General features: G+C 47.8%; 2 protein-coding genes across 3 annotated transcripts; one reads left to right on the top strand and one right to left on the bottom strand.

Annotated features, from left to right (window-relative positions):
- Positions 1-145: 145 nt before the first annotated feature.
- Positions 146-9033, top strand: LOC8042589. The gene is made up of 7 exons (XM_002415620.5): positions 146-404; positions 494-621; positions 699-840; positions 3134-3255; positions 4084-4194; positions 4922-5116; positions 5776-9033. The coding sequence occupies exons 1-7, from the start codon at positions 296-298 to the stop codon at positions 5890-5892; spliced, it is 924 nt and encodes a 307-aa protein (XP_002415665.3). The 5' UTR covers positions 146-295; the 3' UTR covers positions 5893-9033.
- A 9-nt stretch (positions 9034-9042) lies between these two features.
- LOC8042590 (sin3 histone deacetylase corepressor complex component SDS3) lies at positions 9043-26292 on the bottom strand. 2 transcript variants are annotated; one of them, XM_040214279.3, is made up of 10 exons: positions 25841-26292; positions 25324-25390; positions 23428-23575; positions 19155-19311; positions 10317-10412; positions 10135-10196; positions 10020-10053; positions 9872-9956; positions 9706-9790; positions 9043-9233 (listed from the first exon to the last, which is right to left on the bottom strand). In XM_040214279.3, the coding sequence occupies exons 1-10, from the start codon at positions 25971-25973 to the stop codon at positions 9135-9137; spliced, it is 966 nt and encodes a 321-aa protein (XP_040070213.1). In that variant the 5' UTR covers positions 25974-26292; the 3' UTR covers positions 9043-9134. The 2 variants fall into 2 exon arrangements, with proteins under 2 accessions (XP_040070213.1, XP_040358304.1); XM_040502370.2 differs by having other exon boundaries at positions 10135-10412.
- Positions 26293-26497: the final 205 nt, after the last annotated feature.

Genomic DNA, 26497 nt, shown 5'->3' with positions numbered 1-26497 from the left:
AACACGCTTTTTTATATTATTGTACGCAGTTTAAATTCAAAAATTATGTAAACCTTGATTTTTTTTAAACAATGTGTGTCGTAATAGTTTATAATTGAGATGGGGTGTGTTGAGCGGAGTGATACACTTCATATCTCTGTGCGGTGATTAATGGTATAAACCAGTCGGAATTGTAGTGGCACGTTTTGCAGTAGACGACTTCAGTAGTCTAGCCTCTGCAGTCTGTAGCCATAGAGCTCACTGAGGTTGGCCAAGCTGCGAGTGTATGCATTCGTAATAAATTGTGCTCGCCAAAATGAACCAGGAGCAAGCCCAAGAGAAGTTTACTGAGTTACTGAGTCAGATCGATCCTGCTCACTCAGCTCCGTTCATACTGTGGATCCAAAGAAGATACCTCATAGCGAGTAAGCACTCTGGGCTGTAGTTTTCTGTGTCGTATTACTATTTATTGAGCGTTGTGAACTAAGCTCTCTGCTTTTTTCGGCGTTTATAGACTGTGCTGGAGTGCACGTAGCAGAGGCGGTTCACAAAATGTCGCAGATAGCAGAATACGTAAAGACGATTATTCCGGGAGATGCAATCCTTCCGTCCGAAAACATAATTCAGCCGACCAAAGGTGAGGTAAGCCCATGGTTTTGTGTGTAAGGGTAACACTGCCTATAAACAAAGTGCGTCGTTTGAACGCGTTTCCTTCGCAGAACGCCGACTGCAGACCAGAAACAACTGTTCACGTTGACGCGTTCCTCTACACCGACTACGATATTGATCAGTTGGTCGAGGAAGGGAAGTTGAGCCGCAATTACTGCAAGGCGTGTGGGTCACGCGACGTTGCTCCACTGAGTAAGTACAATCACTTCTACGTCTTTTCATCTGGTTCAGTCTGGCGGTAACCAGCGTAACTAACTAATCAGACGTCATAGTCAACTTTGGGGGTTTTACGTGCCAAACCACCAAAGGGCATCTGGCACACCCCAGCTAAGCACCTTGAATAAATCTCGACCATCTTGAGACCCTCGGACGTGCAACCGAAATCTCGGTTACAGGGCGCCTTCCCCAATCTGAGGTCAAGCCAGGTCACGAAAGATAAGGAACTTTGGCGATAAGTGATAATCTAGCTCTGCTGTCACAAAACTTATAAACACGCTTGTTGACTGGAGTCCACCTTTCTGTTTTTCTTGATTCATATTTTGCATGTGATTATCGGGTTATCTTGAGCCTGAAGGACATGAGACAATTATGGAAGGGGTCCTCACTGTAGCACGAGGCTCACTATAGGCGATGACAAGCTAAGAATTTAGCACACACTGTGCCTCCATCTAGAGCTTTCTGCCTTTGGTAACACTTGGTCGCACGCGCAGCCGAAGCCCGATGGAAGGCAACAAGCGCATGCTGGAGGCTGAGCTTCCTCGTAATTCTAGCCTGTTGCCGACTAGAGACCGACACGCGGCGCGGCTCCGTTTACCAACACAGCCGCAAGGCCGTGCATGCTCAGAAGCTCTGTGGGCAGAAGTGGCCAGGCTCTTTGTGTTTTCGCCATTGCGTTGTGTGGCGTGCAAGCGTTGTTGATGTTGTAGGGACGCTTCTAGATTTATTTGTGCGTCGCATTTCCTGCTAACGTATACCGTATGTTGTGCCCGACTATTTGAGCTCGCTACCCGAGCCTGAACAGCAGCGGTGTTGAGACAAACTGAGCTTGGACGGTGTCGCCTTCGACAATCCGTACACCGTTAAAGGGAAGCTACGGAGCTTCTTGGAAAAAATGAGTTAGAAGTGAATTCTAGTGTATTTTTACCCCGTGAACCCGAATACCCAAACCATTTGCTGCGTAAGTATTGTTAAATGCGAGAAAAACGCGAAAGACAGTCGCTGTCCGTGACGTCATCGACGGCTCTTTTGGCTGCCCAAGGCTAGGGAAGCGGGGCTTCAGTCCTATTTTGAAATTGCTCGTATGGCTCTCCGGCGGGTCGCATTGAAATACAATTTTGATATCTGTTAATCTAAAGGCCAAATGAACGCAATTCAAGCGTTTTTTCTCAAATGTAGAAGTGCCCCATCTTCCCTTTAATAAGGCCTGGTGGAGTTATGACGTGAAGTTTCTGCCACCGACGTCGATGGCTCACATTGTCGTTTATTTAGTTTTTTCGCCAAGCCAGTTCATGGCTGACACGATGCAGGCGTACAAGTCTCTAGAGGCCTACATTTACTTCGAGCCGGTTTTCACTGCCAGTGGGATCAGCAGACTGTGGGCCTGAAAAAGTGTATTTATTAAGGAATTAAATACACACAGTGCCCTTCAAGTCATTTTATGATATTTTTCTTACCCTCATAACCACAAGGCACGACGTTCAGCCGCCAATCTGCTTCCACTTGGTAGCACGGGCGTAGCGAGCCGCCGACGAGCACTTGGCCGGTGCTTTGAGCACAAACACCGTGGGAACAAAATCTGTGTGGTCTCAATGAAACGACAGTTTCCCTGAACATTAGCATGCCTCGGGACTGAGATTGAAATTGAGGCCACACTTGTGTTCAAGAAAGTGCTTGCCGCACAACCAATCGTCCTCGTGAGGCGACCATTCTTTTCGATCCACGAATATTATCACACTTCTGTGCCTTTCAGAGTTCGCCGGGAACTTGTGGAAACTCGCTCGACTACTTTTGCTGTACCTTTCGGTGCAATCAATGGCTACACAGTTTTGCGGCGTCCTGAAATGCTATGGCACTCATGCAAAATGTACGCCCTTCTCCCCACACCGCCCGGTTCCGGCTAAGTCGCAGTGCCACCGCAGCTCCGTGACATTAGGGCCGCATGTTGGTCCATAGTATGCTAGAGATGGTACAGAATCAGAAGCTCCATGCTTCCTGGGATACGCCACTATGCTCTTGATGATCTTGGTGTAAAACTCGAGGTATCACACACTTCAGTCTGTTCATTAAAAACTAGCACATGCGAGCAGTAGTGGTTTTCTGTTCAGCTTTTAAGTGACGACTAATCCAGATTTATTGTGCCATAGCCCAAAGAATGGTTTCGTGGCCCTTTTAACATGGCTCGACCTCTGTTGTCCCCAATTTACACAATTTTACGTAAAAGAGACTTTTCACCCCTATTTTACGCTACTCTTCACCGTTATTACAGCGTTCATCTCGCACTCGGCGTCGGGCCGAAGAGCGCAGTTCATCTTCAGAGACATGGTGCCCTACCTGGAGGGGAAATCTGTTCTCGATGTGGGGTCGAGGCTCGGTGTCATGCTGTATGCTGTAAGTCATGCTGTAAACTGTAAACTTACCACCCTTGAAAGTTGTTGTAATTTTTTTGCTTTTCATGAAACGTGATACCCAGCGTGTTTAACAAAAATATTTTTAAGAAGAATATTTTTGTTAAACACAAAAATGTTTTCTATATTTATAGCGAGAAATGTTCCCTCTAAATTTATTAGAGGAATTTCCCCGCTAAATTTAGAGGGGAAATAGTGACATCATGTGAAGCATTTACCCTACTAAATTTAGTGTGAAATTTCTCTTCTAGATGCAGGAGGGAAATTCTGATAGTCATGTGATACTGCGATGTCATATGATGCTGCCTGGCCACGTGACGTTGCATGTCATGTGGCGATGTAATCTTTGCACCGTTGTCATATTCTGAGTGGTGGCAGAGAATGGTACTGTGTAGTCTGTGTACAGCCGAGCGTGCAGCACCTCGGCTGTGGCCACAGTATTTGTGTCATAGGTATGTTTATACAGCCGGAAGTTAGTCAGCCTCAATGGGCACCTGGTGTCTCAGCTGTAGATGAGAAATTTAGCCAGTGCAGTACAAGCACTAGCCTGGGGTCTTTACTCTGCACCTTGCAGTGGTGATACAAGACTACACGCCGGTACGACGCTCATCCAGATCGAGACAGGCAATTGAACCCAGGATCCCTGGGTTTTGCAGAGCGAGCGTTCGCTACACACAAAAAAAATTACCGGTTTTTTGCCATGTCCTGAAATGTGGCCACATTTCACGTGTGAAACATGCAAGGAACTGGAACTTTTTTTTTTTTATTACTTTGTTATTTGTCTGATTTCTACACTTCCTTTCTGTTCTAGGCTCATGCATTCACTCCTGCTAACCCTATCATTGGCATTGAGATAAACCCAGATTTCTGTCAACTTCAGGAAAATGTCATCAAACATTTTCAAATGGATGACAGGATCAAGGTAAGATGATAGTGTTACATGCTGGAAACATGCACTACAAGTATGCACTCCTTCACATGGTCATAAATGGCTGATCACTTTTCATTCTGTAGTGATGAGGTGGCTTTCATGCCCAACATTTTTCTACATATTAAGAGGTAGCTGGTATAACTGATGAGTGGGTAAGATTCAAATGAAACTCTGAAATTTCTTACCTGTATTGTTATGTTTATGTCTTTGTTACTCTACCTACTTTGTTATACTCCCCGCTCCTCCACTCATTTCAGGCCCCTAATTGAGCTATTGAGGTAAAAATAAATGAAATTATCAGCCCAGTTGTTCGTAAATCGGGTAGATACTCGCGAGATGGCGCACATAGAACAGCTTTTTATATACTATGTTGCCGTTTTGGGCTGATTATGGATCGAGTTTCTGCTCCACTTAGACAAAGTGCCATTTAGTGCATTTTTAATTGTCTGTGCACTGTGGTGTGAGGTATTATTTATTCTCACTTGGGGAATACCTCTGAAGATTCAGGATGTGGTTAGGAACCTCAACTGAGCCATTTTAAGCCTTGGACGAGGTGACCACAATTTGAACAAGGCTGTTTGCAGCAGTGCCACCCTCCAGTGTCCTGCTGTGTTATCCTTCTCAGGTTTTGTTGCTTTTGAACGCAAACCTCACAGTTCTTTTGAATAGCATTTTGGAAGTCCAGTCTCTCTCAAGCTTTGTGCTCATTTCGTTCTAGATAATGAACACCGACGTACGTAATGCTGCCGACGTGGTCTCTGCCTCGGACGTAGTGATCCTGAACAACGTCTTTGAGTTTTTCATGCCTGAGCACGAGCAGGTCCAGCTGTGGCAATTTTTGAGGAAACACATCAAGCAGGGTGCCATCCTTGTTACCGTGCCTAGCCTGGAAGACTCCCTCAAGGAACTAGAGGTGCCTTTATTTTACACTTGCGACTCTTTTCGGCTGCTAATTTTGCTCTAGAAAAAACTATGCACTTGCTGTGCCATAGTAATACTTAACATCTCATGAAGCTGTTGTCATTCACAAGCATCGCATGGCATGCTTGCCCGGCAGTCAACAAAAGAAAAACAGCACGAGACGAACCATGACAATGCGAGTACTCCTTTGCACAATGTACATTGTACAACATGGTCAGCATAAACACACAGTGTCTGATATCTCCCTTTTTTTTTTTTAGATACATGGCATTGATATTTTTTAGCATTTTCATGTCCGTAGGATGTAGCCTGAATGAAGAAGAGACGATGTGAGCCTTGGTGAAACGAAGGCTTTCCCCTAAATTTAGTGGGAAAACCATCATATCATGCTGATAGCATCACATGACTCCATGATGTCGCATGATGCTCCGATGTCATGGTTTCATAGTATCGTGCTACACTGATTTTCCCCTCTGGTGGGACTCTGGGGGGAATCGGTAAAATTGTGCAGATTCCCCTAGAAGGTAAGGAACAAAATTGTTAGAAATATTTTTGAATTATTTTCAGTTTTCCTCTAAACATCAAGTTGTTATTTTCCTTGGGTGTACAGCATTTTTCTATGTCGCACATTAAGAGCAGCGTTTCTTGCAGACTGGGATCGGCATCTCGCAGTGGGTCAAGCAGCGCCACGTTACTGACCCCTTGGCCTACAGCTTCATGGAGGACCACGACGAACTCTCAGAAGTGTGCACATACGAGGTTCTCTAGGCTGCCGACAACTGTCGCATTCAACGGCGCTTTCAGTGTTCGCGATGTCGTGACTAGGGGAATGTGAAAATCATAGCCATTCCAGCTGAATAGAGCATTGTATCACATGCCACTTCTAAAGTTAACAGTTTGGGGAGAACACCCCGATCCTAGCACCCGTTAAAGCGTACTGCGCCATCTTCCATTTGGTTATGGAATTACCAATGTGCGAGTCGAGACGTCCTTACACACGCTTCAGTAAGACATTGCTGCCGCCTTGAGTCACTTGGGAGCATGGCCTCGCGGGGTCTGACTTTATTCATGAGCCCTGCAGAATTATGGAGATTACCAACTTTTCTTCAGAGATGTGTAGTAACTGATTTAACATTGGTTATCTCGACGGGCAAAAATTGCGCCGTTTGGACTGGTATGCATAATAATGACGTAGAGTGTCAATCACCAGACTTGCCATCAGTCGGTGGGAGAAGAAAAGTGAAGTTCTGTTTTCTAGGGCTGGAAGTAAAAAAAGAGACTGGGTAGCGACCTGCCTGGTAGAAAAGGCCCAGATCTATCCTACCACCTCCCTTTCTCTGAGCCTCAATACAAAAAGAGCAGAAAGAGAATGGCAAAAGTTACCAGGAGGGGGGGGGGGGAAAGATGCAAGAGGTGCTGCAGCATTTGGTGGGTGATGCCATTCTTATCTTTGGGAACAGCTAGCCTCGACAACCAGAAGGAAAATCATTGGCGATTGGTTAACGCCAACCTAACTACTAGAGCTCTGCGCGAATAACAGTTTGATCATGTGCATCCGATCTGCATCCCTTGTACCTGCACCAGAACCACATTCTCTATGTTTCTCAATTATTGAATCTGCATCCAATCCGCATGCACATATTTAGTTTCCGCATCTGAACCACATCCACAAAATTTGGAACCACATCCGACCTGCAATTTGTGCATTCATGTTAGGTTATGAAATCAAGCGTGAATGAAAAAAAATTGGATATTACCTTATAAGCCGTTTGCTTATCTTTGTACAAAGAACTCTTCAAGCCAGCTAACTGTAAAAGTCATTTTATCGTATTCCGTTTTATTGTATTTATATTACAAGCGATCATCCTTCCCAAAACGCTTCGTGCCGCTCGAAAGCTGATCGCAGTTACGAGATCGTCCAGGGAGTCTACGACATTCTGCACAAAAGATGCAGTAAAAAGGAAGGAAATTTTTATATTTTTATTTTTTTGCAAGTGCATATTTTTTAACATTAAAATAAATGACAGAAGAATAACTGTGAAAAATTTGCTTTTGCAATACCATCAACGATGCACTTTACAGTGCAACTCACTTATTCACTACACTTTGCAATCGCACGTTTATGTGCCACCTCAGCAAAAATGTAGATCTGGAACCACAGATATCCACATCCGTAGCCCCTGGCATCTGCATCCAATCTGGCAAATTTTATTCATTTTATCCACATTCGCCAGTTGGCTGCAAATATCTGTGGATGATCCATGAGTAGCCCACGGATTTGCAGGGTTCTGCTAATTACCATCTGAAAAATATTCGTTCGTCGTCCAGTCATGAGAAAAAGATTCAGCGTTGATGGGACAGAGGATAATTACAGCTATTGGCTCAATTGTGTAGATACACGGTGTTGTTTCTTTCCTGATTCTAATGGGAACTGTGGTAATCCTTTCCTGCTTCCTCAGTCAGTCAACACCAAGCATACACGCTACTGGCATAGAACAGAAATGGCCGTAGGAATGCAAACTCTTAGCTTTGCAACCAGTAGACTTTGCTGTGCTTCAAGCTAGGGCAAAAAGAAGCATAGTTATGCTCTTCACTACAGCAGACATGACCATCAAATCTGGTGGCTAGCACAACATTCAATTTCACTGTGACAGTGTGCAATCTCGACGCAGTTAGTGAATACTTTTGAGCTCACGACTGGAGGGAAACCGCCATGTGCATGCACCACTGACCCTTGGGAGAAAGAGTAGCGGGGGCCCTCATTTTGAATAATTGGGTCTGCAAAGGTGAAGGCTGCTGAAGGGAAACCCAAAATGGGAGTTGGCAAGTATATTACTCATCACTGAAATGACGAGGAAGTTATCCACATCCATACTCCTACCATAGATAAGATGGTAGTGTAGGATCTTAAATTACAGCAGTGTTGATAGATACTTTTAGCTTGAAAGCTTTTAATAGACGTTTGCTTGTGGGAACTGAACCTCACTCTGCTTGACCCCAAAGCCCTTCACCAATAGTTTTGTTTTACATTAAGCGACAAGCCCACTTGCTTGCAAGGCCAATGCCCATGCAGCTCTTGGAAGAGCTACGTGGAACTTGGCTCTGAAAAGGCCGTATTATTTTTGACAAATGGTTTTATACTTCGTTTCAGCTGAAGTCCAGATGCAGCCAATGCTACAAGCATGAGCATCTGGTCCTGAACAGTTTGCATTGCACAAGCTCGCATGCTTGGCAAGGACGCTAAAAACCCGGAGCTCGCGCTTGTAGCATCAGTTGCTTCTGGACTTAAGCTGAAACGAAGTACAAGTGATAGTTGAATGTGGTTGAACACTTCAAATCGGCCAATGGCTTGCACCACGTTTGTAATTTCAACTGCTAGCATTTATCTATTTTTGTACCTCAACCAAGAGATTACCTTCTCTGCAAGCAGTGGCTGTTCTCTGAACTGCTGCTTGTAGCAGAAGTGGTCAGCACCTCATTGAAAGTTTGCCAATTGAGTTTATAGAGTAACAGAGATTTACAACTATGCAGTTTTTAAACATCTGGATTGCCATTTTCAGTATGATAAACTAAATGCCGATGAAATTCGCTCACCTGTCCTCCGTTAGTTGCTCCACCCTCTCATCGCGTTCCGCCACGACTGAAACAGTGGACCAGCTTTTTGCTCCCGCCCTTGAAGACTAATGGAACTTGAAGTGCCAAGGTGCAAGCGGTTGCAGTTTAGTGGCACCCTCTAATATGTTGTTGCCATAGAAGCAAGCAGCTCAGAACTGTTGACATGTTTGCCTTTAGCATGCTTCTGTGATATAAGGTTGCAATGTTGCACTAGTGAAATGCATATATTTTATGCACATGCATTGTTTGTTTGTACTTCGCTGCTAAATGCAATAAAAGCCATGTCAAACATAACGTTACTGATGAGAATGTACACTGGATTTTTATTACAATGTCACACATATCTTTGTACATAAAATAAGACTACATGAAGAGGAAAAGGCATGCACACACTCTCAACAAGCTGATTTTCTTCTCAGAATGATTTTGCCTTTCAGCAGCTGAGAGAGGTGAATCTTGATCTTGCTGCCATCGTGCGATTTCTTCATCCAAAACTGCAAAATAAATGAAAAGAATGCCATTAACATTAAAAAGTTTGGAAGCTTGACATAACACAAAGCAGTGAGCCTAGGGCTAGCTACAAGTGAAAGATTGCTCCCTTAGCTGCTCTGGCATTTAAAAATTTTAATTTCAAATAGCGTATGGGCAATGTTGGGTACTATGTTCCGAGGAATAACTGAAGAAACTCTACGCATTCTATCCAGTGCCAGGCAGATTTTGTGTGCCAGGCAGATTTTGTGTGCCAGGCAGATTTTGAGAACATGTTTCTAACCGACTGTTGGCAAGAACTTTCAACGTCGTGGGATAATATTGCGTGCATGTGAGCTGATAAATGTGCTCCTTGGAATCTAGGAACAAAGCTGCTGTCCCTCATTGTATCAGTTTTACGCTGTTGAAACCACACCCAATGAAAGACCGTATTATATTTACTGCTACATACAGTAAGCCCAAACATGCAAGTCATACCTCTGATGTCCCCACGGTGGAAATGACCCCATAAAAGCGCCCCATATCCTTCGATTCCACACAGACCGACTGGCCCCTTTGATACCTAAAAAGGAAATGCGAAAGAGATTACATATTTGGCCGGCCATTCTTTCCTCTTGGGGCAGGAACCAGTATATGTACTCACCACTTGCGCTCATAGAACAGCTTCCCATCCTCGATCTTGGCGTCAAAGATGTGCGAGCTGTGGTCTCCATTTCCGTAGCCTTCACCTGCGGCATTCACGAGAACACCGTAAGGACTCGCGAGAGCACAGTCACTTGGCGATCACTTACAGTCCAACCGTTTGCTCATGGAGGGCAACTTCCCCTATAGGTAGAAGAACAGAAAGGAATTGGCGGCATGCACTAAACAAGGAACAGCTGCATTTGCAATTATCCACAAACATACCTTGTTCAGTGTTTTTAGGTCGTCTATGATGTCCGTTTCGTCCAGGAGGAAATTGAGCTGAGGTGATACTGTTAAGGATGACGCACCACGAGCAGACCTTGTGTGAGACCCACGCTTGGTGTGCAACCCTCTTGGGATGCTCATACTCTTTACGAGTGTGCCGCGCGGTTGGCAAAGGATATTGGGAGAAGTCTTCCTCCTCTTCTCGGGCATGGGTAGGGGATCATTGGGCCGTCTGCGCAGCTTGCGAGTCGTGACGGACTTCACCTCCATGGAATCTGCGGACAACAGGGAAAGGGTCAGATTAAGGGGCTGCCACTAAGCCACAACTATCATTTTTTTCACGCACTGCACGCACCCTTTAAGCCGGAGCTAGATACAATCTGCAAATGCCCAGCAGTGGCTGTGGATGTAGGTATGCTTATGAATAGCTTGCTTGGTATGAAGATGAAATATTAGCTGCTAGTACTTACCGTAGAATACCATGCATCCGCCCAAACCGCACTAAGCACCCACCCCCAAAATTTGAAACACCTGTAAAAAATATGCACCATAGCACCATAGCCTCCTCTATACTGACAAAGCTTGGCAGATCGCCATGAGGTACGGCCGCCGAAATTGAAAAGGTAGAGCGGCAGACAACGAATGAGAGAAGGGCCAGGTGACGGGCGGCCCGCTGCGGCGAGACGTTGAAACACACTTTTCCCGAGCGATGGAATGTCCGCTCGCGCTACCGCTTCTTTTCTCGTCGCGTTTGAAAACAAGGTTGGGTCCTCGCCGCTGCAAAAGCGGTGCGCTGAATACCAGATTCCCCGAGAAATGCTCTCTGCTACCAGATCCTCGCGCTCCAAATCTGCGACCGGGCACTCTATGGCTCCGTTGTCGAACTGCCAGGCTTTCCGAGTATAGAGGAGGCTATGACAGTACATATACATGTAAAATTAAAGGGAAGATGGGGCACTTCTACACTTGAGAAAAAACGCATGAATTGCGTTCATTTGGCCTTTAGAATAACAGATATCAAAATTATATTTCAATGCGACGCGCCGGAGAGCCACAAGAGCAATTTCAAAATAGGGCTGAAGCCCCGCCCCCCTAGCCTTGGGCAGCCAAAAGAGCCGTCGATGACGTCACGGACAGCGACTGTCTTTCGCATTTTTCTCGCGTTTAACAATACTTACGCAGCAAATGGTTTGGGTATTCGGGTTCACGGGGTAAAAATACACTAGAATTCACTTCTAACTCATTTTTTCCAAGAAGCTCCGTAGCTTCCCTTTAATGACCTCGCATGTGCCCATCCCCTATTTTGTCGCGATTATCTTCAAATTTTGAGTGGGCAATTGCCGGTATTTTGCGGTACAATGCACTAAATGTGAAACAGTATGCTACCTCATTTCAAATAATTTCAGCATGGAAAACAGAGAGATCACATTGAGGATTAAGGTTGTGAAAGTGAATTGTTGCAACTGTTGATCCCTTGAAACACCATGTTAGTAAACAAACAAGTGATTTTTTCATGACATTAGATCAACTGAGACATAGGTCATACCACGATGTTCCAAGAGCTACAAACTCCGTTATAGGATAACTTCACAAAGGGCAAGTGCTACGCCCCCCTAAGTCAAGCAGGATGGAGCAAAGCACACGACAGCTGTCCACGGGAGGAATGCACACCAGAGGCATGTTTTTACGTGTCTCGCTCGGACCTTCCGAATGGTTTTGCTGGAGCCATAGCTTTTGACATTCACCAAGTTATGCTGAAATTGAGTATACTGTCGCAAACGTTTATAACGAAGTCGGTTATAACTAGGGCTCCGTGTTTTCGGATAAATCCGAAAAACTCTGAAAAACACCCGCCGGTAAAATTTTTGTCAATTCGGATTTATCCGATAAACTCCGAATTGTTATGTGCCCATGCCACCCTCCCCCCCCCCCCCCCCCCCCCCAAAACAGAAATATATATATATATATATATATATTAACAATTTGAGCAGCGCAGGATTAATGGCACCATAATTATCTTTCAAGCCTCGGATCGTTGTCAAAAGGGGGCTTGTCTCGTCAAGGTTGGTTCAGGGAAACAGGTCATTGTACCATTCGTGCCACGACAAAAGCCACCCTTTTGGCTTCCAGTCTGGGCCATGGGATTTAGAGAAAGGAGAGGGTATGTTTCTGTAACAGTGAAGCTGTGGATCATAGAGATTACATAAAATAGGGAAGAGGGGCAGTGGAAACTTCTCTATTACATCCTTAACCACTCCACCTCGCGTGGCCGCGGGATAAATTGATGGGATGACTACGAGCTTCCTTGCAGCTGCCTCTGGCAGTTTATTGATTTTAAGGTATCGACGTTTATCGAAGCCACACTTGTGTGCGATTTTTGTAGTGGGACAAATTAGTATTGCCAATGACACCAACGCCCAATTCAACTGAAGAAATCTTAATTGATACAAGCCCATTTTATTTTTTATCCAGCATTCGTTTGCATCCGGTTATTATTTATTATCTTTAATAGGAAACACTGCGAAATTAATCTCCTAATTTCGGAGAATTGGACATTTACGAAAAATAAACTCCAATAAACACCGAATTTTGGCTAAAAAATAAACTCCGAAAAACACCCTCCGAATTTCACGAAAAATAAACTCCGAAAACACGGAGCCCTAGTTATAACGAAATGGCGGCTAGAGCGAAGCAATCACAATTTCCCATTCCCGTCCGCCCTTTCTCGATGTATTTGTGTTTGTTTTAGCAATGAAAATTGAGCGGATCCCCCGAAAATAGCAAAAAAAGGTTTTGTGATAATTTAGAAAAAACTTTTAGCCTTTCCACTCTGGTGAAGAAGGGAGACCAACGAAGCTGTACTATGGTGGGAAGAAGTAATGGCTGGCCGCAAGTCGGCACACGAGAGTAGAGAGGCTGTAAAAATTGAAGCCATCTATGAGCAACGGCAGCAACCAGAAAACCGGTTGCCTTGTTGCCGCCGTTGCTCATAGATGGCGGTAGCTGTCCGGAGTGTTGTGTCGACATTTTTTTGCTGGCAGACACGATCCTGGGAAAACTAGCCCTTAACAGCTCTGCCGTAAAAATATTCAAATCCGGAGAGTCACAAATCGCCGCACTTTGCTGCCGCAGCCACCCAGAACGGGCAGCAGACGTGCTGCAAAGGCCTCCGGCGGCAGGATCTGCATCATTGCCTGCTCCCCGCTTCTTATCTGGGAAGTGGCTTTTCTGCATTGCACAGGGGGAAGCCGTCGTGGCGTGCCGATAGGGGCATTCGGAGTGCTACCAACAACGTACCGACGGAAATGATAGGGAGAGCCTACATTAAAGAGATGGAGCAGCCCCAACCATGAAAAGCATTTGCAATTCAATGACAGACGCCTCCTGGGCAGACTGGCGCAGGTACGCCTGCATTTGGTTGTCTTGCAGCCACCGTGGCGAGGAAACCGGCAGAGTGGCGGACAGGTTTGCAGACGGTGAATGCTTTTGACTCTTTGCAGGCTGCAGCCCGTTTTGCAAACACAGCCCACAAACCAAGTGACCCTGATCGAGCGGTTGCCCTCTCTCCTAAATTTAGGCTCTCTATACCGACGAAACATGAATTTCAGCCCCTGAGTGTGAATTCGGTGCAGTGCGCACTTCTTGGTTTATTTCGTGTTCCATGTCGGCGTTGCTAGTCGGTGTGGTCACTCTCTGCACGGAAGTCTAGCTTCGATCAAGCACCGAGTCAGCAACTCTTTGTCACTCAACGATCACTGGCGGCACCTCAACTGGGAAGATGAAGTCAATTACTTGAAACAAAAGCGTGCCGCCATCCTCGACAAAGTGTGCATAAACATAAAGAATGGCGTCCTCCGCGGCGACCGTCGCAGCTGTCGACACAATCTGTACATAGCTCGCAGGATCTTCTTTCGATCAAACCTTCTCGCAGTAAGCGATAAGCGGCTTTGAGTTAACAGAGAACGCGTGCACAGAAGCCTTGACCGCTTTCTGCAGGCACGATGAATACATGCACTGTTGTGAAAACGGAAAAGCCCCGGACCAGACCCTCCCTATCTAATCCGTCCGGCAACGGTGAACTCATTGAGTAGCATCGCCACATGGCTCCGGTCGGCTTGCCCGGAAACGAGGCGAGAGGCGACAAGGGGGTGCCGTGGGACCACCGTGTTGGCGTCGCCCCACCTAGGCGCGGAGCTAAGCCGGACTCTTCTTTCTGGCTGCGTTAACGCTGGTCCGAAACGGGGTCAGCCGACTCAAGAACCGGGAGGATTACCGGGCCAGAATTCCGGGTAACGACGCGCCAGCTGCGGGACCTCCGTGAGGGTGGGATTATCCCCGGACGCGCCACCTGCAGATAATCCGGCCAAGCCCTTTCCCGTGCCTCAGCGCCGTCTGATGGAGGGGTCAGCACTACCACGGCCAACGTCATCACCCGGGCAAACACTGGACCCCTTGCTGTCGCCTCCTCGGCGCAGCTTTCGAGGGCAAGGGTGCCTCGGCGCCGGAGTGTAAAGTCCGGCCACAGCTGCAGTGTGTGCATGTGGGTGTGTGCGTGCTCAGGGGATGAGTGGAGGCAGGGCTTGAACATGATTTGTTGGCAGCTCAACCACCATTGGCTGCCAGCCGCGAGAGTACCGAAGAGCGACCCTATAAAAGGGGCAAACAGAATGTCGCATCTGTGCTCTCGGACGTTGTAAATACTTTGTACATATGTATTAAACAAAGTTTCGTTGCGAGAGACCCTCCCGTCTCGTCATGTTCCTGGACGGGAGTCTGCCCGCTGCTCCTTTCCTGGCCTGGCCCTGCGTGACGCTACCCGGAGAATCCCCTCGGTCCCAACAACTGGTGGCAGCGGTGAGATCGACTTCGCCGGACCGTGACTTCTTGTGTGGGTGAGTGCCCGGCCCTTTCTTTCTCAATCTGCCAGACCCATTAGCTCAAAGTTTTGCCTATGGGGGTTGGAGATAATCGTTGTTAGAAGGACTGTGTGACCGTTCTAATGCGAGCACTTTATGAGAAAGGGGGCCAAGACAAGCTAGATCATGAGTCTAGAGGCGTTCCATTGGCATGAGCTGGTACAGGTCTGTACCGAATTAGGAATCGATTTGGGGCAGACAAAAAGAAAACCGCACATCATCAAACTCCTTCAGGCCGAAGACGTCAGTGTTGAGGAGTTCGCAGAGGCTCTGGAGGAAGTTCGCGAAAGGGAGCGGGAGGAACGCAGAAAGCGGGCCGACAAGGAGGCTCGCGAGAGGGCTAGAAAGGAACTCGAGAGGGCTCTCGAGGCGGCGAGATGGGAGCTCGAGAAGCGCGAGTATAAGCGCGAAATGGAGCGGCTCGACTACGAGTTCGAGCAGCTCGAGCTCGCGAAGAAAGCGTGGGAGTTGGAGGCTCTTTGTCGGGCAACAACAGGCGTTGAAGCGGTAACAGGGAAGGCGTGTCAGAGAAAGGAGAAAGTGGGAGCTGGGGACACTAAGATGACCGGAGACCAGCGTCTTTCTCCCGACACGGCCGTCACCGTTCTTCGCAAGCCCGACCCGAACTCCGAGCGGCGGGACGGTGAGAGTGACGTGAAAGCAGCAACAGAACTGGTGTGTCAGGAAAAGAGGAAAATGGAAGCTGGGGACACCGAGGTGTTCGGAAACCAGCATGTTTCCTCCGACACGACCGACGCTGTTCCACGCAAGACCGACGCCGTTCCGTACAAGACCGACCGAACGCCCGAGCGGCGGGAAAAGGAAGAGAAGGCTCTTCGGGCATCCAGCTGCAACTTCCTGGGGGATGAAGGCGACGCCAAGACAGAGACGACGCCGGGGGAGTCCAGCCAGCTCATGGAGAGCAGCGCCGAGATGCCGGGGAGAGCGGCCCAGCAATCAAGCCAGGATCCTGACCGCTCTGATCGGCACACGTGCGGCTTTGAGGACAAGCCCACGGCGCCATCGCAGGAGTCCAAGCGGCCCACCAGGAGGGAGGTGGTTGAGATTTCCTTCGACGAGATCAACCACACCTGCCTGGTGTGGTTGGGGAACCCGGACTCCAGGTCATTCACGGAGTCCAGGTGCAGGGAGGACGACGAGTGCGCGTCCGGCAGCGAGTCGTCATCAGGGTTGGAGGACGGGAGACCCCAAGCCGGCCGTCCCAGGGGACCTGCAACCGGCGGTGGCTGCGCGGGCAAGGGACCCTCCGGAGTCACGATGGAGCCCGGGCGGGACCAAACAGACCTGACGCAGGTGCCTCTAAGGACGTCGTCGTGCTCGCGGCATGGGGGATCCGCCACCGAGAACTTGGAGGCCGTCATGATCCAGCGACCGAGACGCAAGAGGAAGAGGCGGCGCCGAATCAGCGTTGTACGTTCTAGCAGCAACGCTTCCTGCGAAGAGCGCCAAGGAAAGCGCGACGAGCGCCCCTTCAAGAAGAAAAAGCGGTCCTCGAGGCTGGGAGGGGGAAGACTCTGAGCCCCTCGTCCCAACGAGCCACGGACCCACAGCTCAAGTACGAGCAAGCAGCCTGGAGGAGGCAACAACGAGCCTGGAACGACTCGGCGAGGTTCCAGACGGAGTCACAGCTCATCGCCTGTGGTTCAGCCTGGCGTCACGTCGGACGCGGAGACTAAGGGAGATCTCAGAGACTGCAACTTCGGGCCTGCACGCAAGTCCAAGGAGAAGAACTTGAACAGTCCGAGTGATGCCAAGAACGAACAGGGCGTGGGTTAGATACAAAGAAGGACTTTCGAGGGAAAATGTGGTTCTTTAAGTGCTATTGAGTCGACTAGGTTATTCGGCAAGTTTATTAGCTTTTTTTTTTTTCGGGAGTCCGAGTTTTGCATTTCGTTGGGCTTTAGCTTGTTGTGTTAGCGTTGTTCCTTTAAAGCGGTCTTCTCCTCAGTAGAGATTGCATTACGGAGGACGTGATCAAATTTAATAGGGATATACCCTATGTGAGTTACGTTCCGGTTTGTAATGTGGTTTTGTTTTCACGGGGGTCTGTTTTATTTTGGGTTGAGCGTTAGAGGGCTTTTATTGGTCTACAAAAGTTTCTTTCGCTAGAGCAGCCTGTCAGAGGAAAATAAGTTTCTGTGTGTCTTTCGTTGATAGAATCGCACGGAACTTTCAAGTGGCATTTTTTATTGTTGTTTGAGAGTGGTCTGGCGGATTGAAGGTATGGAGGGCTGGGCGCTCGGCCGCGCGGAGTCTGGTTCAATGTTGTGGGTTGCGTTACTGTCACTTCCCAGAGTTGACTCCACCCTGGACCTCAGTCGCCAGCCTTGCCGTGAGACCGCGTCTTTCAAGGGACCAGTGTGGACTGCTCCCCTTCAAGACACTCTTCCCAGCGGCGGAGGAGCTGTTGTGAAAACGGAAAAGCCCCGGACCAGACCCTCCCTATCTAATCCGTCCGGCAACGGTGAACTCATTGAGTAGTATCGCCACATGGCTCCGGTCGGCTTGCCCGGAAACGAGGCGAGAGGCGACAAGGGGGTGCCGTGGGACCACCGTGTTGGCGTCGCCCCACCTAGGCGCGGAGCTAAGCCGGACCCTTCTTTCTGGCTGCGTTAACGCTGGTCCGAAACGGGGTCAGCCGACTCAAGAACCGGGAGGATTACCGGGCCAGGATTCCGGGTAACGACGCGCCAGCTGCGGAACCTCCGTGAGGGTGGGATTATCCCCGGACGCGCCACCTGCGCATGATCCGGCTAAGCCCTTTCCCGTGACTCAGCGCCGTCTGATGGAGGGACCAGCACTACCACGGCCAACGTCGTCACCCGGGCAAACACTGGACCTCCTTGCTGTCGCCTCCTCGGCGCAGCTTTCGAGGGCAAGGGTGCCTCGGCGCCGGAGTGTAAAGTCCGGCCACAGCTGCAGTGTGTGCATGTGGGTGTGTGCGTGCTCAGGGGATGAGTGGAGGCGGGGCCTGAACATGATTTGTTGGCAGCTCGGCCACCATTGGCTGCCAGCCGCGAGAGTACCGAAGAGCGACCCTATAAAAGGGGCAAACAGAATGTCGCATCTGTGCTCTCGGACGTTGTAAATACTTTGTACATATGTATTAAACAAAGTTTCGTTGCGAGAGACCCTCCCGTCTCGTCATGTTCCTGGACGGGAGTCTGCCCGCTGCTCCTTTCCTGGCCTGGCCCTGCGTGACGCTACCCGGAGAACCCCCTCGGTCCCAACAGCACGTGACGGCCCGTCTTATCTTTTCTTCTTTTTTTTTACAGCGGAGCTGTTAAGGGCTAGGTTCCCCAGGATCGTGTCCGGTACTAAAGAAATGTCGACACAAACCTACACGAACCTCTGGACAGCTACCGACAACTATAAGCGACGGCAGCAACCAGGCCGTCGGTCATAGATGGCGGAAACCTTTCCAATTATCATAGAAGAATGGATAGTTAGGCGAGTTGGTGGGAATTTATCGTAGGAAACAGCGCGAAAAACAGACGAGGAAGAAGAATAAACACACGTGACGAACGCAGCGCATGTCACGTGTGTTTCTTCTTTCTCCTCGTCTGTTTTGCACGCTGTTTCCTACGCTCTTATCAGTTTCGGTTTGGATTCCCAATGGGTCGGCCACGTCCCTTTCTTCGGGGAAAGAAGACCGGGTGCGGAAGGAGCGGCGACATACGCACAGCGCGAATGGGTCCGCAACTGCCGTTTGCATTGAGCGCTTCAGATTCCCTTGCAAAAGAAGAGCAGATCGCTCGTCCGGACAGCCACCGCCAAGAACAGAAACTACAGCTCCGCTGCACTTCCTTCTTTACCAAAGTGGAAAGGCTGAAAGTTTTTTGAGTGTGAGTTGAGCTATAACGGTGAAGCGGTTATAACGAAGTGATTTCCGATTCCTGTTGATTTCGTTATAACCAGTCTCGACAGTAGTAGATGACCGATGTATGAACGGTATTTATGGTAAATGACACATGTAACCAGAAAAGAAAGCTATGAGATATGTACCATGGAAAACAATGAGGCAGTGCATCACCTACAACAAAACAATGTGGCATGCGGCTGTAAAGCCCAGCATCTTACCTCCAGTGAGCTCAATGGTGCTGCGCTCTGCCTCCACCATGCGCCGCTTCTCTTCCAGTTCCATGATGAGCGACTCCCGCAGGTCAATCTTCTTCTCCTCAAACTCGCGGACCGCAGCTTTCTTCTCCTGGATGTACTCTCTTTCCACACGCTCAACCTGGATTAGGCACAACAGGTAAAAATGAAGCCTCATCTGTGAAGCACCAAACAGTGCCATACACAGGATCTTTTTATATAGACTGAAAATATTTTGTTTTAGAGCGCAGCTCTTAAGCGCCCGTTTCTGAGTTTCGTGGAGTCGCTGTTGCCGTCGGCGTCGCGCAACTGCGCTATATTTAGCGAGAAAATTGACAAAAAAAGTCACGTGACCTCAACACCAATTCAATTCCCTGCTAAATTTAGTGGGGAAATTCAGTTTCTCTGCTAGATTTAGCGGAAAAATGGACATCAGTTGACCTCAAAACCAATTCAATTCCCCGCTAAATTTAGAGGGAAACTGAACTGGTGTTGAGATCACGTGATGTCAATTTCACCGCTAAACTTAGCAGGAAAACCCCACTGTATTTAACGGGAAAATTTTCCCACTAAATTTAGGGGGAAACCATGTTAAATTTAACGGGGAAATTTTCGCGCTAAATTTAGAAGGGAAATTTTCACTAAATATCTCGAGAACTTTAGCGGGAAAAGTTTCACTACATTTCCTACTAAATGGGAGAAGAAGAGGAGGGGAGGGGGAGGAGGGGCATACTAACACCACCTAGAGCAAAGGCCGCAGCGCTCGGAGTTGTGACGTCACAGATTCAGGAGTGGGCCAACCTGAGAGAAGGGCTTCTCCGCAACACATGCTCTTTTTGTTTCTTATATGTATTTTCCCGAGGACGCCAAGCGGCGCACGCTCTGGCCTTTTTTGTTTTTGTTTTTAGCTTTCTCTAAGCCCAGGGTTCTCCCGGGGCAGCTCCCTTTGCGCATGGCGGCTTGCACAAGTCTCATGGCGGGAGCATGCGAATTGCTCTAACCGTCTCTTTTGCGTTTGGTGCGCATGGCGGTTAACGCGTGGTGGTTGTCAAGTTACGGGCAGCTTTCGGGCTAGCCATGCCTCATAAATGCTGTGTCCCTGGGTGCCATGGAAACAATGAAATGTCGTCGAAGAAAGTGTCTGTGTTTAAGTTCCCGTAGGATGAAAAACTGCGAAAAGTATGGGTGTGGGCGATTCCTCGCAAAAACCTGGTTCTATCAACGCATACCAGGGTGAGAACTCTCATATCTTTTCACTTTTTTTTTTTTTATTGAATTTATTTTGTTGAATTTTACGCTGACGTGGCAGCGAAAGCGACAAGCACAAGCTGGCTCTCGCTTTTAATTTTAGAAACATATCTTTGTAGCGCAAGCTCCCGTTTTCAAAACCGCGACCTACCGTAAAATCCTGAGAGATAGCCCACTTAGCATCAAGAACAAATCGGCTGAAAATATCGAGTGGGCTAACTTTCAGTGTACAATCAAGAAAAGTTTAAAAAAAATTGCTGTCTTTAGGTTGTGTCTCTTCCAAGCTTGTTATGGTGGCGAGGGACAACGAATCAAAGATGACTGCACTTCCCAGCCAGTAACGTTTGCTTATATCCTGCCATAGTGAACTAGCCGCATTTTCGCCGAGGTCATCATTAATCCTAACACTACTACTACCATGAGCGGGCTATCTTTCAGTATTCAAAAATACATAAAAAATCAAGCCAAAAATAGGGGTGGGCTATCTTTGGGGGGTGGGGATTGTACGGTAGTCGCCTTGAAGTTTCTAATAAATTTTTCAATGTTTGTTTTCTATGCACATTTCATTCCAATTCTGCTTTTGACTATTCAATGGCAAATTTTAGCAGTCGTGGGCCATAGGAACAGAAGCTAAGACATGCAAAAGCAACCCAAGTCCAGCCGTGAAGAGACGTCAGTTCTTACCGGGGGAGCAGTTTATAAGTAATTGCGAGCCAATCGATCAGTGGCTCGGTATTCTGAACCACATGCTCGAGCAAGGGCACACTTCACTCTGACATCTCTTCGGGCACAGGGGCTTCGTCACTTCTTTTCTCAGTTTCGGTACGACGGATAGCCTGAATTCACTAATAAATAATGCACAGCCATCTTTTTTCTTTTTTTTTTTTTGTAAAATTAAGCAAGAGCATGAGCCTACTTTCATGATGGCTTAGAAATCCCCTGACTAAAATGTTCTGGCTCATGCTTAAACCAATGCTGTGCATCCAGGTTTGCTCTCACACTTTGGTTTCTTTTTAAAGAAAAAAGTGGAAGCAGTGCACTTTATGGAAGTCCCCTGCAAGCACTACTAAGTGGCACATATAGTATTTCAACCTTGACTATGTTGTAGGGTAGTGTCCCAGCTCTTACTAGTTTGTGAACAAAGTTTGTCCATGGCAAAGGGATGCACAAGCACCGCGATGACGGGAACATGGCTGCGGTAAAGTCACTATGTTGCCAGAGTATTGCATTTGATAGCATCACCTGTTACTGTTCAATTTTAGCTCTGATCAATCATTTTGGCGCCGAAAAATATACGGTGGAAGAGGATTCAGGGCTGCCAACCCCCATCTCCCAAGTGGATGCACCACGGATGACCACCAAAGTTAGGACGCGCCCAGGTCGGTATGTGCCACCTGAAATCACCGGTGAGACGTGGTTGTATAAAAAGAATATCAGTTGTGCCACGAAATCTTGCAAACTAATAGTTTATAAAAACATCATGCTCTGGTCATTTTGTGCTAATCCGCAATAAAAGTTTGTACAAAAATAGCTTTTTCAATATGTTTTTTACGCTAACACATGCTTTCTTGTCTAGGAGAACTCGTCACAAGCCAACTCGTCATAGGTAAACTTGTCAAATAGGTCACGTCATCATAGGGCATCTCGTATACGGGGAAGTCGTAACAGAGGGCAACTGAACACTTGTTCACCTCGTCACAATTTACCTTTTTCGCCGATCTTGCGTTTGCAATTCGGCTTCGATAACTGATGACAAATAATAATTAAGTTGGCAGCTTGAGAGCTTGTGAGTATGGCGCATGCTTTGCTTGCTTACCGAAGTGACGAACACGCAAGTGCTGATCTGTAGATAAATATTGCACGCTGGACCGTACCTGAGAATGGTGTATTGTCGGCGACAAGTAAAGAATGCGCACGTTAGCTTCCGCCGTACTTTGGTTGGGCATGCACGCTCGTGCTATCAAGGGAAGCAAACTCATTAGCCCATGACCGACTATAACAAACACTCTGAAATATGAAAATATTGGGTCTAATAGAACTCATCACAGGCCGACTCGTCATAGGGCATCTGAGGGTGGTGATTTTGGCCTTGCAACGCTTTCTATCTCTAGAAACCCAGTACACAGCGTCACTGTCTTCTCGGCTACGCGTATACTAATACCCTTCATACAGATAAGGTCCCTGTATGTACAGAAGCATGGCACCGCCACGCTGGGTTTTAGTTAGCTCCATCTTACGAAACGCGGTCGTGCTATCTAAAGGTCCGAACATTTCGCCCCCTATATATATAGGGGCTAGGCACGTAGCCAGGATTTTGATTCAAGGGTGGGGGGGGGGGGGGGGTGCCCCCCATTACAAAAAGCTGTATGAGAGGGAGGGGGAGAGGTGGCCCCAGCAACAAAATGGAGGATTTCGGGGGGGGGGGGGGGGGGGGGGGGGCATGGTTTCGCCCCCAAAGGCGAAACCTAACTGCTACACTTCCTAGCATCCTGGTGTGAAGGTCGGCATACCAAAGGGTGAGCTCTGCTTTGTCGTTGCGCAGCAAGTTCCGACCTAGCAAAGCTTCTAAAAAGGGGTATAATAACAAAGTGACGTCGAAAGTAAAGATAACACCGAAAAGCCGACCACAACCACCTTCTGCAAACAAACAAAAGGAGAGGCCAACTTTGAAACTGCTACAAGTTCAATGCGACCAATTTTCAGGATGAAGCCCCCCCCGCCCCTAATAAAAAGGTCTGCGACTAACGTTCCAAGAACGAGAAGATCAGTGCGACTACTTTCCCTACTACCAATTCACCCAGGACAAGATGTCCTCTTTGACCAGTTCACTATGACCAGATTTCCTATGACAAGTTGGCTGTGACGAGTGTGCCTGTTCCCGGTTTCTTAACGCTCATGGTGACCACAGTAAAAAAAAAAAAGAATGAGCCAGCTTCTTGGTGCCTCGAGCCTGGGAGTTTCTGTACTCTGGGGACATTCAGTGACTCTAGGCAGCGGGAGACATGTTTACCTCGTGCGTCTGGAAGACGTCGTTCATGAACCGCCTTTCGTGGTACACTTGCTCGATCCTCTTGAGCTTCTTGAGGTACTCTGGGTGACTATCCTCTTTCAGCTGAGCCAGCTGCTTCTTTAGCGTGGCCAACTTGGCCCTGTACATCCTGGGAAAGACAGCGGAAAAGGTGGCATTGTGTCGTGCAAGCCCCCAATGCCATTCTCTATACCACGTCTCGCCTTAAAGGGGCATGCTTTTTTTAGAGGCTTGTTTTTGGTGCCATATTGTTTGTTGGGCTTTTTAGTAAATAAAAATGACTAGTTCTAGATGGCAAGACGTCCGAGTAATCTTGCAACAGTAGAAATACAAGGGCACTATTTTCTCTTGGGAAGGCCATCCTCGGGTCCCCACCACCTCCATAAATTTGACCAATGATAGTAGTTTATTGCGTTGGGATTCCACACGTCACTGTTATTGCTCCATTTAGGCGCGTCGTGCAATATATTTTGACAAAAACGTCAAATCTTTGCATGTAAGAGATGTAATACCGCAATTATTGTTTGAGAAGGCCGTTCAACGACACCCCCTCGTGTCTGCTCCAAGGCACAGAAAGAATGGCGTGTCATGAATCGGCCGCCCACAAGTGTAATTTCAGGAGGTCTTTTTTCTTTTTTTTTTTTAGGATTGAGTTATTAACATAAGTACACAATCTCATAATCCACTCGAGTGCCCCTTAAGTCCGAGTACAGCCGACGCTAAGAGCCAATGGGACCAGTCAAACAGCGTTAAAAGTGCAATGTCCTAGTGTTTGTCATGTTTCTGTACAGTCCACCACAGTATAAAAGACCCATTCACTTGGATAGTCTATGTGGCACTACTAAACACTCCTTGAGTGGAGGCACTTTATTTTTATAAAGAATTATAATTTTGGAACTGACTACGGTGACAGGGCCCCTCACTTTAGAAACTGCACCACGGTGACGGGGCAACAGCAACCGATACAGATGTCCAATGGATACCCCATTCCGGAAGCGCTTCGTGGCGCTGAGGTACGGCGTCGGCTTCACGAGCTGGGGATCTACAGTTCAAATTTTTTTTTTTTTTTTTTACTCTTTAGTTAGGTTGCAGACACTATATTTACATGTAGGGACAGGGACAGGGACAGGACCGCGAAGCGTGGGTTAATGTGCTTGTAAATTACAAGTTATTAATTCTCAATGTTCCCACCACATACAACACAGGACGGGCCCCCTCACTCTTGCCGGCCGTACTACAGTGAGGGACCCCCTCACTTTTGCCTACACACTACAGTGACGGGCCCTTCGTAACTTTCAATAATGCCGCATGATTAAATTGTCGGCCGAGTGTGTTTACACGGGGGGAAAGGGGGGGGGGGGGGGGGGGCTTAGGTTAAAGCGCGTATAAATTGTAAGCGCTCTCACCGTTTCGTTAGACATAGACCGCACCAGGGAACGGGGCCCCTCACTTTTGTTTACCACACTACAGTCACTGGGCCCCCACTTTTGCCGGCTGCACTACACTGACGGGCACCCTCACCATAGTGAGTGCCTACAATTTTAGGGAATTATACATAACAGAAAGGTTCATTTATTTCCTCACCCCACTCAGTGTGGGGATTGGAAAAAGCGAATCTAGGACATTCGCCCGAAAACTGCCTCATCAAACGGGTCTTTCATATTGTTATTAAAGACTATGTTCTCCATCATCGGTTAAACCAATCACGTGCACTGAAGGCCCAGTGACTTCTACACACTTTTTGTATGTGTGTATGTGTGTGGTATGTGTTCGTGGCTTTCACCGCGCTCGCGCGTATGATGAAAAAAGTACAGGAAACGAACTTTGTAGCCAGAGAGTGCGGTGTAAACCTGGCACGCTGAGAAATGGTGCACTTACTGCTCCTTGATCTCGGTGTACTGCTCCTCATGCTTGACCATGTCCGTCTCGCTCGCATCTTCGGTATCTGCGGGGATTGTTAGACGGCATGATGAGAGCCCGAAACCCCTATCGGCTAGAGACTCGCACCGAGGAAAACACGAGCGAAGCAGCGGAACTTCGGTAATTGGCACGCCAAGCTTTTGGAAAGCGGCCAGACTGACCGGGCTACGTTCGCCAGAACGAGGGCGACATGTTTCAGCGCACAACGAGTTCGCCCGAGGGCAACTGAGTTTCAAATCGGAAGAAACACCTGCGTATGCGAGTAATAAATCGATAAAAACGAACATACGATTGCTAACGTTTGAAATTCGAGCTCCCGGACTGTAGCGCGAGTGTAAAGGACGCGAACACGTATTCGTTCGAATCCAGGGGGAAGTCAGGGCCGTTGCTCATCTCAAGCCAAGAGTCTCAATCGATGTTGAACAACGGCTACAGCAACAAATGTTTGAGTTTTGAACGGGCAGTAGGCAGTTACCTTCGTCCGAGTCCCTGTCTTCGTGATCTAGGAAATCGTCGAAGTCGACGCTGTTGTCATCGTTGTAGTCGACGTCGTTCCCACCATCCTTATGCATGAATGCGAAGTCTGCTAAATCCTGCAGATACATCATAACACGAAAAAACTTCAGCTTCCTTCTTTCGCTTCCACTAACAAGCGCGCACAAAATGAACAAGACGACGAAGCAGCGCTCCTGTCAGTATCTCTAATCCTTCAGATCCGCGTCTTTCGCTAATGACGGAAAACAAATCTTTCCATTGGTTGAGTGTTGAGTTTTTGGTTGAATCGTCGCAAGGCTCGCAAGGTCGCAAGTAGCCGCTCCGTGAAAGTACGTCATACAACATAAAATAAACCAAGTAAACATAAAGTTTAGTTTATTTATTGAATAATATTATAATAGTAAAAATATAGCGCATGATAAAACATTGCACTTTACAATTTACGTTTTCTTTCCAAAGTTAGCGAAGCCGTAGCAACGTAAGGAGCCAAAATCAAAACTGGCGACTAGAGAAAACTTCGGCGCGCACTTTATTGGATGAAATTTGGTGACGTCACGACCAATAGGAGCACGGAAACAGACGCGGTCTCCTCAACGCCTGGAGAAACATCGGAAACATCGTGCCTGACGTACCGTCG

The sequence above is a fragment of the Ixodes scapularis genome, unplaced genomic scaffold, assembly GCF_016920785.2.
Source record: "Ixodes scapularis isolate PalLabHiFi unplaced genomic scaffold, ASM1692078v2 PGA_scaffold1__304_contigs__length_218370807, whole genome shotgun sequence".
Lineage (NCBI taxonomy): Eukaryota > Metazoa > Arthropoda > Arachnida > Ixodida > Ixodidae > Ixodes > Ixodes scapularis.
This window is presented reverse-complemented; position numbering and strand designations above follow the sequence as displayed.

Bases quoted from the DNA above. Each gene is read 5' to 3' on its own strand.
- LOC8042589 (XM_002415620.5), top strand. From the start codon at position 296: ATGAACCAGGAGCAAGCCCAAGAGAAGTTTACTGAGTTACTGAGTCAG. The intron at 3,256-4,083 runs GTAAGTCATGCT...TTTCTGTTCTAG, and splicing joins TCGGTGTCATGCTGTATGCT to GCTCATGCATTCACTCCTGC. The intron at 4,195-4,921 runs GTAAGATGATAG...ATTTCGTTCTAG, and splicing joins AAATGGATGACAGGATCAAG to ATAATGAACACCGACGTACG.
- LOC8042590 (XM_040502370.2), bottom strand. From the start codon at position 25,973: ATGATGTATCTGCAGGATTTAGCAGACTTCGCATTCATGCATAAGGAT. The intron at 10,054-10,134 runs GTATGTTTGTGG...TTCTACCTATAG, and splicing joins ACCTAAAAACACTGAACAAG to GGGAAGTTGCCCTCCATGAG. The intron at 9,234-9,705 runs GTATGACTTGCA...TTTATTTTGCAG, and splicing joins CCACCGTGGGGACATCAGAG to TTTTGGATGAAGAAATCGCA.